The 20,145-nt window shown below is 42.0% G+C and overlaps 2 protein-coding genes across 6 annotated transcripts in view; one reads left to right on the top strand and one right to left on the bottom strand.

Moving 5' to 3' along the window:
• Positions 1-4,557, top strand: part of shc2 (SHC (Src homology 2 domain containing) transforming protein 2) — a 19,607-nt gene extending 15,050 nt beyond the window's left edge. For 3 of the 5 annotated variants that reach the window (XM_067597110.1, XM_067597114.1, XM_067597111.1), the window contains 5 exons: positions 869-1,042; positions 1,334-1,399; positions 1,684-2,018; positions 2,287-2,438; positions 2,736-4,557. In XM_067597110.1, coding sequence (XP_067453211.1) covers positions 869-1,042; positions 1,334-1,399; positions 1,684-2,018; positions 2,287-2,415 — 704 coding nt within the window. In that variant the 3' untranslated portion in view covers positions 2,416-2,438; positions 2,736-4,557. The remainder of the gene's footprint in view (positions 1-868; positions 1,043-1,333; positions 1,400-1,683; positions 2,019-2,286; positions 2,439-2,735) is intronic. The other 2 variants (XM_067597112.1, XM_067597113.1) reach the window with 2 other exon arrangements.
• Positions 4,333-20,145, bottom strand: ankrd24 (ankyrin repeat domain 24). Its single transcript, XM_067597117.1, has 23 exons — positions 19,790-20,145; positions 19,518-19,586; positions 17,540-17,670; positions 16,936-17,024; positions 16,762-16,826; positions 16,583-16,640; positions 16,289-16,359; positions 16,007-16,113; positions 15,144-15,316; positions 14,529-14,551; positions 14,192-14,284; positions 13,605-13,721; positions 13,362-13,481; positions 13,079-13,208; positions 12,716-12,894; positions 10,851-11,014; positions 9,460-10,250; positions 9,051-9,367; positions 8,289-8,522; positions 6,975-7,151; positions 6,713-6,880; positions 6,524-6,589; positions 4,333-5,234 (listed from the first exon to the last, which is right to left on the bottom strand). The coding sequence occupies exons 2-23, from the start codon at positions 19,551-19,553 to the stop codon at positions 5,166-5,168; spliced, it is 3,378 nt and encodes a 1,125-aa protein (XP_067453218.1). The 5' UTR covers positions 19,554-19,586; positions 19,790-20,145; the 3' UTR covers positions 4,333-5,165.

Genomic DNA, 20,145 nt, shown 5'->3' with positions numbered 1-20,145 from the left:
CACATTGTCTGTCAGTTTCGATAGGAGGGAAGCTTAAGTTGTCTTTAAAGTTTTCTGGATTGCATTTGCAGCCTATTTGTTTCCACAGATTTCCATTATGGCCTTAAATTCTGAAGTAATCCATTATTTTCTGACATTAACACAACCAATTAACTTATTCAAAACCATGAAAGTTTGGTACGTTTTGTTGCAGAAGTTATCTGTATGACTCTTTACTGTTGATTTTAAACATTGGATTTGCAATTGAAAATGTTGAGTGAAGTTAGAATATACTGTAGATTACTGTACTGTAGAAGTTTCATTGTGTACAAGGTTACACAATGAAACTACAACCCTTTTAGCTCAATTGTTACAATCATATAAATCGTTGCAACCATACAGATTAGTGCAGTGCTTAAAACTAAATGCAGAAATAATTGTTAAAACAGCCCAATAATAAGTTAATGAAAATAACACATGATATAATGGTTAAGGATTAGACTTAACTGGGTCAAAAAGATTGTTTCCATTTGGGAAAATATCCAATAAACGCCAGCAGTTAACATTTTATATTTGATATTTATATTGTGAAAAGATTGTTTGGATTTTAATTATGACATTTACCATACACCTCTGGTTTAGTTTATACTGAAACTGGCTTGATTATTGAAACTTATTTGTGGAAATAATTTGTATACATACTGTAGTTGTATGCTGTAGCACTTTAGCTGACAAAACTCAATGCCTCCAATTGGGTTTTCTACCACTAGAGGGGGCCACATAATAAGGCACATAAAAAATGTATCACAAAGATATACACATACGTAACTGCACACTTACACGAGCAGCTAGAATTCAGTGGCATATTTAGAGCACCTGTCTTTTTCAGGTCTGACATCAGATGGTTACCTGTGTGCTGATGGCCAGCCACCAAGAGACTATGAGGAGCATCAGTATGTCAACACCCAAAGTTTGGAAAACCTGGATTCACTGGCACAGGGGCCCGATGGACACAGAGGGTCCAGGGCACCCGACAGTCCCAAGAAGGACCTCTTTGACATGAGTAAGTCCTTAGATTTGGCATGATGTATTCTGATACGGATAATGTGGAGATGAACTTGTGTTTTTTATTTGAAAAATACTGTAGTTCTCTCATTTTTCAATTGGTGAAATAGAGGTTTTCCTTTTTAATCAAGTAAGGTCCAATGATTGAAGAACTTCAGCAAGAACTTCTTTGTTTGAATATCTGACCTTCAATACCTAGAAAGTATGCAACATGACATCTGATAACAGCATACAGCTTGCTTATAGTTATCTGATCAGTTAGCCTGTGTGTGTTAATTCTATACCAAAGGAACAAGACAGGAAAAACATCTAAGGCCCAACTTTATACAGAAAAAGCATTCATTTGCTGCTACATGTGAGTTTGTTTCACTCTATTATCACTTTCTGTGGGCAGAGAAGGGTCCTTACCCAACTTCAGACATTAATTTCAGCAGATATGGGAATCTATAGGGTCAGGGATGCTCCTTTTTATTGTAATTTAACTTACTGATTATGTGGGTATGATAAGACTTTTTATAAAGCTCATTGTTCCCCATGTAATGATTACTAACCTTTACTGTTTGATGCTCTATAAGCCCTACATGAGTGCTTTAGATTTCACTATTTTTTACTCCTGGACTGCTTCATGGTCCCCAACAGGGCCCTTTGAGGATGCCTTGAAGCTCCACGAGGCCAGTAGCGGAGCTGCAGCTGGAGGTTGCAGGGCTCAGGCTGGAGGTGGAGGTGTGCAAGTCCTGGAAGACCAGTGGCCCAGCCCTCCACGCCGCCGAGCCCCTGTGGCCCCAAATGAGGAGCAGCTCCGCAGGGAGACCTGGTACCACAGCCGCATGAGCCGACGAGATGCAGAGAAACTCCTGGTCCGAGATGGAGATTTCCTCGTCCGGGAGAGCACGACCAACCCAGGACAGTATGTGCTAACTGGCATGCACTGTGGCCTGCCTAAACACCTACTGCTAGTGGACCCCGAGGGAGTGGTGAGTCTGGCAGCAAGCCACAATAGTTTCCCAAAAATATGTTTACCGCCCATCAACTATACTGATCCTACTTAATTCATGACTTTTGAAAAGTTTTTTAGCTGCACTGTTTCTCATTGCAGATTTGTTAATTTGACTATTGTCTGATTCATTCGATGTATTGGTCTGCATTAAAAAAAACACTTTACATTGATCACAGTGACTGTCATTCAGTACTGTATGGCAAACACAATCACTTACACTCCATCTCTTGCTCTCCTCTATAAAGGTCCGGACCAAAGACATGTTATTTGAGAGCATAAGTCACCTTATCTCATATCACCTGAAGAATGAGCTGCCTATTGTTGCAGCAGAGAGTGAGCTCCACCTCAAACAGGTGGTCAGGAGGAAACAGTGAGCCATCTGGACCTGCATGGGACGGTAAGCATGTAATGTATGTGAAACTTTGTGAAAATAATTTGTGATGATTAAGATGGAATTGGGGATTAAAGACAAATATTCATATTTATGAAGATTCTCATTAAAACCTTGCATATTTTCAATAAATCTTAGCTGGGTGTTGTTCACCTGAGCAATACATTCCTGCATTCAATAATGCAGACAGATTATCTATTGTCAGACATTTGACAGTTGTATCTATGAGGCTACACAATAGCTGTCTTGACCTTTAGCCTGTGTCTAAAACAATGTCATCCTTCTTTCTCTCCCATATTCCAGTGCTGAATTATTCTGTGCCCATGGAAACCACAGAAAAAAACTGTATTTGGAAATCATTCATTCATCATCTAGGATGGATACTTGTCTGCAACAAAGGATATCACTGATATTTTCTTTTCACAGACAAGTCTACCAAGGAGAGTGAGACATCTCCTTGTACTTTGCTGCCTTTTGGCTAGCAGGATCAACCAAACTGTCATAAACTCAGCATGCAGCTATGAAACTAACAAACCAACCGGAATCCACAGCTTGACTTATCCCAGAGCTGGAAAATTGTCCACCAAAAAAGCAGAAATTAAAGAGAGGACTGTTTCGAGAGGACCCGACTTCAATAAATCTCAGAGAGATTTGATGCACAGTGACGAAATGTCCTACAATGCCTGTCATGTGCTTCCAGTCTACCCGGCCTTGCCTGACCAGTCAGTCACACAGAGCTGCTCCTGTGTCGTTCACTGAACATATAATGCACATTGCCAGAACAAAACTGTCACTGATTATCAGGTGCAGACACAGTATAACATATAAGAGGTGTCAGGTTCCGTATTCAGTGGTTTATTACAGTAAAAATGCAAGAAGTGACATTACTGTGACAGCTGAAGAAATGTATGTTTCATTGGGATGTAAAGACTGTTACATGTTCACAGGTCTGCAGTACCTGACTCTGTGATGGCACAATGGATACACACTAAGCATGATTCAGTGCTGGATTTATAAGATGCAACCTAAACTACAAATCCACTATTTTTATTTCTCCATAATAACCAAAGCACCAAAATCCCACTTTTGTTATATGATGCTTTATAAAGTTGTGTTGAAAACATAGACCTATTATTAAACATAATTACTTGCTGGGTATAACCTTTCCCATTCTCTACAATGCAGTCATACTATATCTACATGTAGACAGCCATGTGTACACACAGACTATTGTCTTAAAAGTGGGAATTTTCATCACATTTACCAAAAAATATCAGTGTTGTGTTTGTTAGGGGCAACATACTGTATGTGTTGTATAAACCTGTGGACATTATTGCTCAGACTCAAATGAATACTACATCATGGGTTAAAAACAACCACTCTGCATACAAACTCAGTATATCCATGCCTGTATTTTCCCCAGCCCATCCAACTTCAGTGCCTTAGTAACTACAGAGACAGGCATTTGTGTCAGAGTGTATATAATGTGCATTTATGTATGCTCCTATTGTAAAAGATGAGTTTTCTTGCGATGCCAATGAATGACTGAACAAAAAATCAGGATGATTAAGCTCTTATACTTGTGAACAGTAATGTAAGCTGCTCTTGTTTTGGGGTGAATAATGTTTAACACTGTCATATTATGTCATGATTGTCATTGTCTGTATGAGTGTTTAGTCCCTTCACTCCATAGAGAGCACTTCTCTGCAGTGATTGATTCGAAAAACCAGGGATTTGGACAGCAAATTAAATCCTTTATTTGTCCCGGCTCAGGGAAATACATCACTTTATCGATTGTCCTATCCCATGTCTGTCTTTACATGTCAGTTATCCTGTCTTATTTCTGCTCCTTGGTTGAACTGACAATAAGTTTGCCATCCAATTTTATCCAGTCTAATACTTTTAAATCTTAGCAACATATCCTTAATCAGGCCCTCCGCTGTTCTTAGCTGCAGCCTCACGAATGCACAGAGAGATGAGGTGAGCTTCAAGGCTTCTGGTGAGGGACAAACATACCTTTTTCAGACCTCCCCTCTTTGCTTTCTCAGGAATTTCTTGAATCTTTTCTTCTTAAATTAACCTTATATGCTTTTTCTCAATAAAATTAACTGAAACATTCATACAATTCATGGAGTATTTTGTCTAGTTTGAGAGTCTTTGTATGTGCCAGCTTAAGTAGCAGCTCCGCCGTGAGCCCAGCTGCCTAACTTTCCATGCACTCATGCTACAGCCAAATTAAGACTTCAGATTTCCATCACCCAAAATAGATGTGAAGGACAGTGTAGAAGTTGTATTTGTGCATGAAGCGAGTTACAAAGAACAGGATCAACAGCAGAGCAATTTGTTTTTCATTTTTATTATAACAATATTATATAAAATCAGTAGGCTCATCACACAATCAATGTACTTGATCCTATCTTCTAAATAACTGCTCTGTATCCACATTCACTTTCCGCTACCATAAAACCCTGACAAATAGGTTGCTGTCATTGAACTATAAAGGCACTCCACAGTTTGATTTTTTCACTGCTTGGTTATCAGTCAAGCCTTAAGGCTGCAGTTTAGTTAACTGTATTGTATGCATGCAGCTATGTCTGACCACAGATCAGTTGCATTTGGCTTTCTAGAGGAGGTCTCTGTGGTACTGGTTCCACAGGTTGCTGTGCTGGAGCTGCTTTATGCTGACCTGTGGAGAGACTGGAGATGGGGAAAGACTCGCAGATGCTGTAAGGTTCAGTGTCCCTGCTGTGTCATCCTCAGGATCTGGAGTAGCAAACCCTGCACTTCTTCATCCATTTGGCCCTGTTGGGCAACAGACACAAATGTCAGAAAATGAAAGTTTCACATTGTAATCTAGTTGAGCACAACCAGAGCCCTCATAAGAGGCTCTCTACAGGTTTACTGCCCTTAGCAAAACAGCAGACTGACTGATTTGTAGCTTTGGCCAATCAAAACAGAACAACAAGCCTTCAGCAGCACCCACGTTTTTAAAAAAAAAATCCCATCTTTGACCTCCATCAGTAGGGAGCAAAACAAGGAGGAGTCCGCCACACATCTGTCACCCCCTGATGGAAGAGCCCACTTGGTCACCAGAACACTAACTAACATAAACACTAACTAACACTACCGTTGTAAAAAGATGCTATCTCAATATGGCTAGCAATCAGCCAGCCACTCATCATGCTGACTAAGAGGAAGTGGAGGCTAATTGCTTTTGCTGATTATACGATTAGATTGTTTAGATCAACCGCAAATTGATGGTGACACTATAGACCTCTTTCAAAATGTAAAAACACAGACCCAGGGGAACTTATGTGCCCATGTGCTCTCTAGCTAAGCTGGCACCAGACATCTTTAAATAAATTAAATACATTTGTCAAGCAGAAATCTATCGGAGAAATTGTCTTTCATTCTGAATATCAAGCAACACTGTGCCCCAAGTAGGGACTGTGACAGCCCACACAACTGAAACAGAATCCTCTGACCTGCCTGGCACACTGGTGAATGCCAGATGTACCCCGGACAGTGGACAGCCTACCCCATACCCCATACCCAACCCTGCCCCACATTAATAACAGGATTGAAAAGCTTGTAAATATTTTAACATATGTACCTTGTAATGACAACCTCTACACGCCAGGGAGTAGCCAACGGTTTTCTTAAAGGTGAACTACACCCACACGATCTCTCATTACAACCAATGTGTCAAAAGGAAATGACTACTAAATGTGACTTAAGTAAGGGAACAAGACAGTGGATTGAGACCCTTTTCCCTGTATCTCTTCTGAAATTTAATCCACTTTGTCTGGTAAGCAGAGATGGTTGACAGAGCCTGCCTGCTCTTTACTGTCTGTACCACAGATGGGGACCGACCTATATTCAGCTATCGCTATGAGGAGGCTGTAGGGATGATTGTGAAAGAACAGCAAACAGACACACAGTATATTTGCTCAAGTGCCCACATATTCACACATGCACACATGGAAATACTAAATGGAACATTGCTTAACAAAAGTTTTAGTCTAAGTAATTTGTGCTCTGGCATGCTTGTGTCCAGCCCTTTTTTGACTGTCAATGTACCTTCAACTGACCTGTACAGCTGACAGTAAATGGGAACGATATACAGTCACCACCTGTTTGTGCTTTCTCTCCCAATCCTGAAAAAGGGTCACAAAAAATGTTATTGTCATGTGAAGATCGTAGATAATCGTGATAACCTATGCTGATATAGAAGATTCAAAATCATATTTTTCTCACACTAGTCTAAATTCTCTTCCCACCTGGAGCTGCTGGGTAAGTATGCTAATCCTGTTCTGCAGTGCCATCTGCTGCCCAGGGTTACCATGATGGGTGGATGAGGAAGAGGAGGAGGAGGTGATGCCAAGAGGAGGTGACAGAGCTCCCAGCGCCTCCTTTAGCCGGAACACCTCCTTGGATAGCTCTGTTATCTGTGCAAAGACAGAGACTTGAGTTTGGTCACTTCATTGTCACCTCACAGGTGCTTCAACAGCAGTTGTCTGAACTAGCCTTGCGATCTCTCACCTTGCGGTCCTTCTCCTTGACCAGGCCTTGAGATTCCTGGATGTCTTTGTGGAGCTCCTGGATGTGGCTGGATTGGGACTGTAACTGCGCTAGCTGCTGCTGCACTGTGGCCAGCTGGGACTCTGCAACTTGCCGCTCACTCTTGTTAAAGAGAGCCTCCCTCTGCACCTGGAAAACCTAGACCAATAGAACCACCAGCGGCACCGTGTCACTATAGCAATGGTGTCTACGTTCAGTCATGTCTCACAGCCTGATGCTTCTGGCTTATATTGAAGTGTAGACTGAGCCACAAGTAATGACATAGGTGTAAAGTTTGATATTTTCTATAAATGGGCAGTATAGTTGCGGAGGTAATTAATATGGACAGTTTCGTAGAGATGGAAATATATGCTTGCAGGAAAAAAAACAAAGCTCTTAATCTGTTTTAGATTAAGTGGGTACCTACTTGAATGTGTACTTGTCAAACACCAGCCTCTACTACATGACATCATGGAAATTAACTGAAGTTTTATGTGTTTAGTGGATGAAAATACCATCTAACCTTCCATTCTTTCTGTTTTTTATTACATTTTCTCAGCAAAATTTAAAATACATCATCTTCAGAATTGTTATTCCCACAACCACTGCTGTAGTTGAGTTTTCGCTCATGGGAATTTCCAGTTTCCCTTGGAAATAGTTTTCTTTTTGATCTTCATACACCCACGCTGCAGTGCAAATAAATGCAGTAAACCACTCATGCACATTTGCCTTTGGTGCCATGTTCAACAGTGTTTTGTGTTACAGGAAAGTACAACTTTGTAAGTATATTGTGTCATTACCAAGTAAAACGTACATGATAGTGTGTGTGTGTAAGCGCCTAGCAGCATTACATTCTTATGGTTGGATGTGTGCCAACAACGTTTTTGTGATAAAAATGTTCTCCACTTTTAGCAAGACTCATTTCATGAGGTACACAGAAGCCCATTATGAGATATTGTCTGTCTATGGAGGGACTTTGCTTTCCTCAATGCCACTACACAGATGGAAGGATAATGGCAAATGGATCATCCTAAGGAGCCTATAATGCACATACAACACTACTCCAGTGCATCAGTAAGCACGTATACAGAGAGATGAATGAAGCAGATGGAGGTACTGAATAGAGAAAGTAATACACATATGAATAATGTAGGTACAGGAAAGAGGCCTTCATGGAACACAGCTCTCTTTGAGGCAGACACAATAACATCTGTGACCTAAGATGGCATTAGGAGAGATTGGAGAAGGCAGACAATATTACAACACATGCATGCATGCGTGCGTACACACACACACCTCAGTGCAGGTCTTCTCATGTTTACGGGTGAGATCGTTGAAGCGGGCCGTGATAGCGTTGATCTCAGCCTGCATAGAGAGACGCAGGCCCTCGTGGTCCTCCTTGGAGATCAGACCCTGTTCTGCCGCCTTCTGGGACTTCAGCTCTCTCAGGTCCATCTCTTTCTCACTCAGAGCCTCCTGAGCTGCTGCTGCACTGCTCTCGCTGGCCTGCAGGGAGCGTTGGAGCTCTGCCTGCAAGGTGGGAAGCAAGGGGATTACTTTCTGTCCCATAACAAATTAAAAGAAAATATGTCAGCAAAATGTACTCTTAAATGAAATGTTTTTAGTTATTTTAACAAATTCGCTCTATTTACTATTGTTTATGTTATGATTTATTTATCAATGTATTTCCCTGTATCTACCTTTCTTAACACAAATATAAAGAATCCCCCATATTTTTATGGAATCTAAATAAAGTAAGAACAATCAACCGTGTACTCACCTGTTAATCTAAAGTAGACAATGCACAGGAATGCATAGGAACATTGGTTACTTCATATAATTATAATGTGCTTCCTTACAAAAGCAAGAGGCATGTAGAGCATGAGAAATTACCTAAAATGAAGTAGAGGCAACATTAAACATTGTTGTAATGTTGCAGTAACAAATCAGCCCCTCTCCTCTGTACAAATGCCTGATTTTCCCCCACCTTTTTTGAATTTTCAAAAATCTTCTGCCTCAACTACTTCTTTTGGTCATTCTTATAATTTCCCAGCTGACCTTGATTTTCTCATGCTCCTCTTTAGGTATGGCGTCCTGCATGGCCTGCAGTTTGGCCTCTACTCTGGCAGCCTGCTCCTCAGCCTGACCCCGAAGGCTCTTCTCCTCCTGCAGCTCCTGCAGTGTCTGAGCTAGCTGTTCTGACACTGCAGACAGTGCTTCCTTGTGTTTTGAAAGCGGCACCACATCTTTCAGCTGCAGGGCATCCTGTGCCCGGCCCTCCCGCTCGGCACACAGGCAGTCCAGAGCTTGGGCTGCTTCCTGTCTCGCCACCTCCAGTTCTTCTCTCACTGCTGCCAGGGTGCGCCTGGAGTGCTCTGATTGGACAGAAGCATAATCATTAACAGAACTGACCAAACAAAATAAGTATTTGGATTACTGTAATTAGAAAAAAAAATACACTTCACACCTGATATGACTGAAGGCTCTGAGCTCTCTGAGTGTTCCTCTTCTTCTTCCTCCTCCTCATCCTCACCGTGTGGAGGAGGCCTGAGTCTCTCCAGCTCTAAGAGAGAGTCGTTGAGTCTTCTAGCCACATCTGCCCTCTCCCTGGCCAGCTGCTCACACTGGAGACCTAGAGTCACCTGCACCTCCTCCAACTCCGACCGGGGCACACACTTCCTCAGCTCCCCCTCAAGCTCCGTCACACGCTCCTGAAGGCGATGTACCTGACCTAAATCTCCTGCTGCTCCTCCCCCTTTCCCAGATGTCCTGCTCTCTGCCAGGGCTGCCTCCAACTCAGCCACTTTATCACGGAGGCTCTTCACTGTTTCTGTCTCTTCCCCTTCACTGTCTTTCTCCTCTTCTTCTTTCACTGACTCTTTCTGGGCCAGAGCAGCTTGGGGTCCCTCTTCTTTCTCCTTCAGCTGTTTGATTGTGTCACTGTCCAGGCTGCTCTGACCACCTGCCTCGCCCTGTCTCTTAGCAAGCTCCTCCTCTAGCTCCCCCACCCTCACTCTCAGCTGCTGTGTCTCCTGGCTCGGACCCTCATTTGCAGACCCTCCTCCTGTCACAGCACCTGTCATGGCAGTATCCCCTTCATTGCACTCCACAGAAAGCACCCCAACACGCATCTGCTCCTTCAGCTCCTCCAGCTCAGATTGGGAGGTGGCCAACTGCTCCTCTAGCCCACGCAGCTTCTCCTTCATCGCCTCCATACTCTCTGCATCCACACCTCCTTCCTGAGACTCCTCTTCACCACTGCAGAACAAGACAAGGATTATCAATCTTGACAAAGAAATGTCTCAATCATCAAATCAGCTGCACCTTATGAAACATGGCTAAGATCATGTAGCCCTGCAACTCATTATTTCCAATATTAATTAATCTGCAGATATTTTTTGATTAATTAATTATCATTTAGACTATTAGATGTCAGAATGTAAAAAAAGCAGTCAAAAACCCAAAGATTTTCAATCTACAATCATATAGAACAGCGTTCTATATGATTCTCCCATTGGAGAAGGTAAAAACTGAGAATGTTTGTAATTTTCCTGATAAATGACTGAAATGGGCAAATGATTATCAAAATAGTGCACAAATTATTTTCTGTCTATTGTCCAATCAACAAATCAATTAGTCAACTAATTGTTTCAGTATTACATCATACAGTGTATGACACATTTACACTATCATTGAAGCATACAACTGCTGAGGTTTGGGAACTGATACTTGCAAAGGTGTGCACATCTAACAATAAAGGCCTGATTCAATATGGGAAGATTCATGTGAATGTGAACTGATATGGTTACTTCAGTTTGCTAGCGGTCAATCAGCTTGTATGATATGAATCAACCTTACCGCTCTTCCGCCACACTGGAGGCCTCATCTGAAGCCTGGGCCTGAGAGAAGCGCTCCTGAAGGGCTTCAAACTCCTTCCTAATGGTTTCATACTGAGCTATGGGGACAAAGTCTGGGCTGGAGCTCTGCATGTCTGTGTCATCCTTCTCAAACATCTCCAGCATCTATAAACCACACATATACAGTAATATACAGTAGCTTGTGGACGTTAACAGCTTTCAATGACTTGCACTGTTTTTCAATCAACATTAGAGCTATGCGAGTTAAAAGATGCACAGAATTTACATATACTGTATCAATAATAAACAAAATATTTTTGGTAACAGAAAGAGTATTACTGCTAAGAACCATCATTACTTTTTTACAATTTAGTATTGCACTTCCATATAGCTGTAGGACAGATTTAAAAGACATTGCAAAACGAATGCAGAAAAGACTGAGATATTCTTTCTTTTAATCCCTATGTGTCAAGCTTCAAAAAACACTGGATCCTACTTTTCCCATAATGCTAATTAATGCATCTTTACATCAGACTCTTCCTGCCTGGCAAATTCCCAAACCTTTCAAACCTCATGCCTTCAGTGTGTAACACAGGCTTTCTGTTATAAATCTGTAGTCTCAAAACCCAAGCCAAGATAACCCTCGCAATATCATCAGGGGTTATTTTCTCCTACTTGACAGAGGTCCCTGCAGAATCATAGAGGACAATGTAGAACTGTATTCACAGCCTAAATAGTACTCTCAATGACTAGGAAACTTGATTCTTTAAGTGTAAAACTGGTGGAACTTCCCTTTAATGAACTTACATCACTATGAGTTATGGACTCCTCCCCTGCCTGTCACCATTTAAATCACATTGTGAGGTTGTGTCTCTAGTTTTCTTCCCTTCTAACCTTCTTCCACAGACTCCATCTCACTCTACTTCCATTCCCACTTCAACATCTGGCTCTTTTTAGCCATGCTAGCAGCATGATTCTAGGGATGGTAATGTCTGTCGGTTCACCACTTTGGTCCAGACTGAAATATCTTAACACTCGTGGTTTGCCATGAAATATGGTACAGATATCAACGTTGCCCAGAGGATGAATCCACTGACTGTGATGATCTCTGACTCTTCCTCTAACACCTTCCTTGGATCAAAATACTGTCCAATACTTTGTTTTAACACACTAAATTAAAATGTTCAACATGGTAAACACTATACCTGCTAAAAACCAACATGGTAACATTTCCATTGTGAGTATGTTAGTATGCCGAAGTTAGCATTTAGCTCAAAGCCTATGTGCCTAAAGTACAGCCTCACAGCTACCAGCATGGCTGTATAGTCTTGTTTACAGCAGGGATGATCAGAACTTCTTGGCCTAGATCGCTGCTCTTCATACTTCTAGTGGTGATTGAAAAACCACAGAATCACAGGATACTTAAAACTGACATCAGAGCTAAAAAGATCTGCTTACTTTCAACCAGCATGACCCAGTTAGTGAAGAATGTCCACAAAATGCCCCCATGTCTGATGCTGCTTTGTTCTATTTATACCTTGTCATACACAACTGCCTCAGTGCATTAGTGCACCAGAGTCTGGCGTCATAAACTTTAAGTGGTCATGGCTAATGCTTGAGTCAGGGACACTCAGCTACTCTTCAAATAGCATCTTTGTCTTACCGACTGGGAACCATTTAATAATCACGTCACCATCAATTTATACTCTTTAAAGAGGCCTCGTAGTGTGTGTGTGCGTGTCTGTGCGCAAGTGAGTATGTGTGATTATGTTTGTGTGCTTTTATGCAGGACATGTTGGGTGAATGAGTATCTTTTCTGTCTTTTTCTTTCAAGTTCATGTTAGTGTGTACTATGCCTGACCTTACCTGCACTTTGAGAACAAGTTCAGAGTTCTGTGAGGTAAGTTCCTCTATTTGTTTGCGCAGCTCTGCCACAGTTCCTACATCTGAAGGGGCGGGCGAAGGGCTGGATGTGTCTACTTCCCCTTGAGAAGTGGCCTCATCCTGAACAGGGGAGGCTCTGGAGCGCTTAGAGAGCAGCTTCTCTAGGGGGAAAGTTCAAAAAAACCACAAAAAATATCAAGCAGTGTATTTCCTGACATTATAGACACATATAAAAACTTTTGTAGCAGTAATTCCCATCTGGTATGTCAGTGACACATGCATGAAATAACATGCATGCTCTGTAGAGTATGCTATTGCAAGTACATGTTCACACAGATTGCATACCTGGGAAGTCCAACATTTCATCCATGTCCTCAGAGTCACTAGCCCCAATACCATGGAGTCCCTTCATCTCCTCAAGAAGCCTGTCCCTCTCTGCCTCTGCCTGCTCTAGACGCTGCTTTAGTTGGGATAACTAGAGTGCAAAAACATACACACACACTGTATTGTCTCTGATATAAATGCACACCGAGAGCTCTAATGACTGGTTACAGGTTTGAATAAAACATGAAACATTTTGCAGAGACATGAATAAGAAGGGGAATATGCGTTGCCTGCAGTACAGTACCTCTTCCATGGCAGAGAGGGCGGTCTGTTGTTGCTGCTCCAAGGTTTTAATCTTCTGGAGCAGACGGCCTCTCTCCAGACGCAGCCGCCGGATCTCCTCAAACACCTCCTCATCTTCCGCCTTACACAGACAACCATAAAAAATATGACAATGAAATAGAATCTGCCAGCTAAATAAATATATTATATGAAGCAGCAAAACAAAAATAAAGTCTAGAAAGGAACAAAGACTTACGCCGCTAACCTGGGCTGATTGCTGTGAATCTGGAGGCTGAGGAGAAGGAGAGGGAGACTGGGACTGGGGCTCAGGGGACTGGGGAGGGGGAGCAGAACTCCGGGGCTGTGGAGAGGGTGGCAAACCCTGGATGATGGTGATGGGATAACAGAATGAAATTAATCTTTATTAGTCATTACAGAGATTATTCTGTTCAGTTAATCTCTTGAGAAGCAATTATCTATTACAGAGATATTACCAAAGGAATGATTGTAAAATAAGCTTACATCTTGACACCCTTTAATCTTGTTTTCTATCACATACTGTAGAGCCACATAGATTAATTGTTCCAAAACTAGGAGCCGCAAGATAAATATTTTACTTTTTGCCTAATTGTACCTCTTCTCCTTCTTCTAAAATTATTGAAATTAAACAATCTAATAAGGAAAATAACTCTTCACAATGCAGACATAAGCAACATGTGATAAGAGGCAGACACTGAAGTAGTAATGGACATTGGTTCTTTTTAAAGGAGCACTAAATGGTTGGGAACTATATATATACACGAATGTATATATTGTAAAGCTTTACATCAAATGAAATGTTTCTCACAGTACCTGGAGAGGAGAGCGTGGAGGTGGAGGAGCTTTCCGTTTGCGGGGGGTAGTCCCCCCTTGCACCAACGAGGCGCCTGAGGGGACTTGGGGGGGCTGCGTGGGGGAGGGAGGGGGATCACAGACATGCAGAGGTCAAGCTCAACTTAAATGGGAAAGTGGAGGAAACTAAGATAAGACACAGGGGTCAGCAACAAAGGGGAACGAAAGCCAACAAAAAGAAAGCAGCACACAAAAACAATGACCTCATATTGGAAAACATGCACAATATGATCGGCCAGAGCGGGCCATGATCTCATTGATGGAGGGAGTGATGTAACACGCAACTATGCAACATTACCTCCTCGCCTGCACCCTCCGAGACTGCGTGCGCAAAGGGAAAAAAGACAAAACTTTAACATCTACAGCAAGAGGTCCGTGCGAAGCACATACACACGTATATGCACGCTCACTTCCTCTCACATTTTTAACATGTAGTTTAATTTGTGCCATTCATATATGTCGTAGGAAATCCACCACACTCTCCAATTACAGAACAAAAACTAACGCGGTCAGGCATTATGTGCACACCATCTCTCCTTCATCTCTTTTTCTTACCAGCCACACATCTGTTTTTCATATATCATCAAAGTCTTTGTTATGAGATAAAAGTGGAGCAAGCCTCTATTCTCTTTTTTTTTAAACCTCCACTTTATAATCACACCCAGCTGTCCTCCTGATCCACTTCCTTCTATTACAGTAACTTCCTGGGGGAGCAGCAAAACATCTAGAGCAGAACAGCCACAAACAGAAGCCAAACACCGGGTCTGATGCTGTCATGAGCTGTTTCGTTCATTCCACTCAATTTAACAAAACTAACTAGGATTGATTTATAATGATTCGATCATTGAAAGAATGAATCGTCAAGAGAGCTGCACTCTGGTTGGGAAGGCCTTGTGAGATCTTCATACTGTACCTGGAGGTGCTCCATCCTGCAACATCTGCATGATACGTTGGTTGCTTGTGCTTGCAGCGTAATCAGTGGCTTTGTGTCCAAGGGTGTCCTCCAGTTGTGTGTTGGCTCCGCCTCTCAGCAGAGCTTCTACTGTCTCAACACTGTCACTCTCACAGGCCAACATCAATGCGGACCTATAATTTCAGACACAATATCACAGTACAACAGGAAAATCAATTACACTGAGCAAACTAATGATACAATCACAAGTCATCAAAACCAAATTGTACTGTAGAGTTTCACAGTGGTACTTATTTGGCCTCTTAAACCCTACTGCCATTGTTAGCCAATCAGTCATTGCTAACTTACGCTAAAACCCATAGAACTTAATTTCTACTTTTAGTCAAAGATTCTGAAGATATGAAACAGGCTGCGGTTTAGGATGAACTGCATCAAAATCTGTGTAAAATTTGGTGCATATCATCAAAAATGAATGATGCAGCCAGAAGAGATTATGTCTTACACCTTGTTAATGTTAAGCAGGCAATAATGCTCTAATGGTCTTCTCTAAGAAGCTATCCAAAGCCAAACTGAAAGCTGTTGCTTCCTGCTGGAGGTCTTGACCTACATCCCCCCAAATCCGTATCAGATACTGGAGACTTCCTACATGAATCCTTCCTCTATTCTGACTGAGACAACCCCAGCACTGTGACAATAATCCTGTTTATTTATTTTTTTGGTTTGGTTCTAGAGGCTGCATCATGTCACAGTCTGCCTCAGCAGGCCTCCCACTGTCCTGACACTGTATGTCACTCCATCTGTCAAGGTTTCAGCAGCTGCTACACTGAGACGCTGCCAGAGGACGCAGAGGAAGAGTCAAGCACCTTCCCTGGTTGTCTTGTATGTTTGCGTTGGCACCTCGACCCAACAGAAAGACACACAGCTTCACTCTGCTCATCTGGGCTGCCAGGATGAGCGTGGTGGCCCCGTCCTGACAGAGAAACACACATGATCATCCAAACATCATGGAGCAATAACACAACTCTATCGGTGTTGGACAATGTAATTGACACGAGCAAGAGCAAATGACAATCACTAATAATCTTTAATCTATTTATCTCACATTAACAAAAATATCTGATCAAATTTCAGATAATTAAACCTACCGCGTCCTGGACATCTAGACTGGCTTTAAAGTCCCACAGGGTCTCAGTGCAGGATAAGCAGCCACTGATCGCTGCAGAAAATGATCAAAATTATTGTTTAACATTTACTATACTTACATCATTAAATGCGATTGAATCATTAAGCACTATTTTATTTAGTTTGAACATAAGATAAAAGACTTGGTAAGTTGATCTTCATTCTTAAATGTTCCTAAACAACTGATTACTTTTAATGCTTAAGGAATCTGTTTTATGCCACTAATATGTAACATATTGTAGTGCTGTAACTTTTACCTGCATGATGGAGTGGTGTCCTACCAATACTATCGGTGCAATCTACTGCTAATCTCTCCTGTCAATGAAAATAGCAGAAAAAGATGGACCATTTGTAATTAGTACAGTTTAAAATTCATGTCCTTATTCCATTCATAATTCATTCATTAATCTAACTATGTTATTACTCTGTGTTTTACCTGTAAGAGTCTCTTTAAACACTCTGACTGACCATTTTTGGCTGCAAGGTGGAGGGCACTCAAGCCTGCAGTCAGTCAGTTAGAAACAGACATTTGTAAAGAGTCAATGACACATGTGATTCAGCAACCTTAACTCATGAAATAAAACTTGTATTTGTTAATAAAATACCATACCAGCACCATCAGTGATGTTGAGGTCTGCTCCGTGAGAGATTATGACCTCCAGACAGTCAAGCCGCCCTCGAGAGGCACACAGATGGAACCTGCCATATTGTACATTAGCATGCATTATACACACTCAAGTCATAAGTATTCATTTACTAAATGATTAGTAGCCTTGCTTTCTAACATTGTATATGTTGTATATCACACAAATGATTCAAGATGAGAAATGCTAAAAGTTTCCATTTAAATTCTTGACTGCAAATTCTACTCATCCGTTTCATTTTAGTTCAAGAGAAAGTAGGCAATAAAACTTTACCGTTTACCAGAAGAGGCTATATAAACAAACTGTTAAGAAATTGGATTCATAAGCGTAATCCATAATGGATCATTTCATGGCAAAACTCTTAAAACTAACTGTTTGATAGGTCTTTCCTGGGAAAAAGAATTCACTGTGCAAAAAATGATGTGTTTTACATCACCAGAAGCAGCAATAAACAACTACAACACTAATGAGTAAAATCATAAGGAACATAAACTTAATGGAACATTGGGAATGAAAACAACTACTTCAAGTGACTAAGAATGATACAAAAAAATGAGGCAATCAACTTACGCTGACTTGCCCTCAGCATCCAGCTTGGTGGGACAGAGGCCTTTTTTGACGATGAGAGCAGAGACTTTGTCAGGTTCATTCTGCTCCACAGCCTGCAGGAGCCTCTCATCACTCTTACTCCAGTCCTGACTCTGAGGGGGCCAAGCCAAAGGACAGGTCACCACCCCGAAGTGCCCCAATGGAAACTGATACCCCACTGCATATCTCATAACATACAACAACAGATGACTGGGCAACAACCAGTGATGATGTTAAAAATATTATTTAGATCATTGAGAGAATACAAGAGTTTTACAACTACTTTTAGGACAGAAATATTACAAACAGCAGGGTAAATCTGATCAATTCTTATTCCTATAATTATTGGATATATAGAGAGGATACCTACAGGCAGCGGCAGCAGGCTGAAACAAGGGCACAGCTGCTTCATCAGGCTAAAAAGAGGCTGCTGAGGATCCATTATGCTAGTAGAGCATCACACACACACAAGTACAGCTACAGAGTACCGACAGAGTACCACCGCTGTGTCCTGCCTGACAATACACACCGCCGCCTGGCTACATAACAAATATACAGACTCACACCAGATAGTATAGAGCAATCAACTAGGTTTCTACCAGACAGCTACCCTTCAGAGGTCATAGCGACATCACAACATAGATCTACGTGCCAGAAAATGTTTGCTATCCTCAAAATCACACCTGTAATGAAGCTGAGTAATACTGCTATTCTCTCTCCTCAAAACAATTTCTCCCCGTCTGCATCCAAAACAGCCTCTTCTTGTTCTGGTCTAGTTGCTAGCAGGGACATATAGCCAGTCTCTCCACTGCACTCTCTCTCTCTCTCACAGACACACACACACATACAGACAGGCACTGACTTCCTTTGCTCACTGTCCTCTTTTCTCTAACCTAGTAATTTCTCTGCTGCCTTCTTCTCTGTTGCAGCCTCCCTCCTTCTCTCTATGAGTTTTTGTCAGGTCCTGCACGGCACCCCCTTCGCAGTGTCATAGATCTGTTTCTCTGCAGTTATAGACCGGGGGCCTGTGCGATGTGAGGACTCAGCAAAAGGAGGAGAAACAAGCTGGCAGTGCGTTCTGCTCTGCTGGTTCAGATGGTCATTCACTGGGCAGAGGGGAAACAAGCTGAAATCTGAAATAGTCACTTAGGCTATGGAGAGTTTTATGTATGTGAGAAAGCCTGGAAAGTGTATGTATGAAGGATATTTATCAGTCAGTCTATCTTATCCCTTTTACCTAAGTGAAACCACTCATCAGCCTCATCAAGATCAGCATTGCCACCACTGTTGTGGTGATCATTATAGTGTGCAGTCCAAGGGAGGTAGAATTTTTCCTTAAGACATCTAACAGTAACAACTATTTTCTAACGGCTTCACCAGGATCCAAATAATAAAACCACATCACAAGGCTGGCGGGCTGTTCAGAAAGGCCGACTACAAGTTGAAAGGTTGCTAGTTTATCTGCTTGTACCAATGCAAGGACACGGACACCACCATACCAATCCGCTCTATGCATGTGGCTGCCAAACATTTCTTCTATCTGTCCTTACAAAAAAAAAACCCAGTTGAATCTTAGAAATACTGAACCACTTTACAAAACTCTTTATAATCGCCTTAAGATGACAGCAGGAAAGTAGGAATTCTTTGTGTGTGTCTGCGTTTGTGCATGTACGTGTGAATAATTGAATGCCACCTGAGATCTCTAGTTATAGCAGCAGTCTGGAGGCAGCCCTGCTCTCCTGCTGCTGCTGTGACACTGAATCCCAGGCCCCCCATACACACACACACACACACACACACACACACACACACACACACACACACACACACACACACACACACACATACACACCGGGCAACCTGCGACTTAAAGTATAAAAATGGCTACTTAATTCAAAACAAAAGTGAAATGTATACCCAACTGTAAAGCATTACAAGCCCCACAGCAGATGCCTCTTACCTCAGTCTTTTTAAACTTTGCCTTCAGACTCTTCATAGTGGGTCGATCACCTCTGTCTCAACAGGAACACTGCAATGAATAAAGTAAATAAATACACTTAGTGTTACTGTAAGTTGCTGCTGATTCAGTGTGTTTTGAAGGAGCTGTAATGGTTTAATGGCTCAGTTGTCACTGGCAATGTAGGTGCATCAAAATTTTAGAGAGGCTAACATAATCCCACATTAATGCAGTTCACACACAGCTGCCCTGGAGGAGCAAACATGCAGACTTACCTGTGGAAGACAGTCGTGCTCCAGGTAAATGTTTTCTCTGTCCCATCAGCTCCTCTCAGCAAAATACTGATGTCACTGCTGTCTGGCGGACAGCAGGAATGCACCCGCCCTCATCGTAAATCAACCAATCGGCAATGCGCAAAACGCCGGATCAGCGTTTGATTGGCGATGATGAATGGCATATTGTTTCAGTCACGTGCAATAGCAGCACAACGTGGAGCTTTTTTTGGGAATTGTAGGCAAATAACGCTCTGCAGTAAAATAGTAGAGGCTCGTTTTAGTGCTACAGCTATATTTTGTCGCTGTCCTCCGCTGTAGGAGTCTCTTCTGCTCCCAGTATTACAGTGAGATTATGT

The sequence above is a fragment of the Thunnus thynnus genome, chromosome 8, assembly GCF_963924715.1.
Source record: "Thunnus thynnus chromosome 8, fThuThy2.1, whole genome shotgun sequence".
Taxonomy (NCBI): domain Eukaryota; kingdom Metazoa; phylum Chordata; class Actinopteri; order Scombriformes; family Scombridae; genus Thunnus; species Thunnus thynnus.
This window is presented reverse-complemented; position numbering and strand designations above follow the sequence as displayed.

What these genes read in the sequence shown, in the direction of transcription:
- ankrd24 (XM_067597117.1), bottom strand. Translation starts at nt 19,553, where the DNA reads ATGAAGAGTCTGAAGGCAAAGTTTAAAAAGACTGAG. An exon ending in TGAAATGTTGGACTTCCCAG is followed by an intron (nt 12,895 to 13,078) that starts GTATGCAATCTG and finishes CTTTCCCCCTAG; the next exon opens with AGAAGCTGCTCTCTAAGCGC. An exon ending in TACTTACCCAGCAGCTCCAG is followed by an intron (nt 6,590 to 6,712) that starts GTGGGAAGAGAA and finishes ACCCTTTTTCAG; the next exon opens with GATTGGGAGAGAAAGCACAA.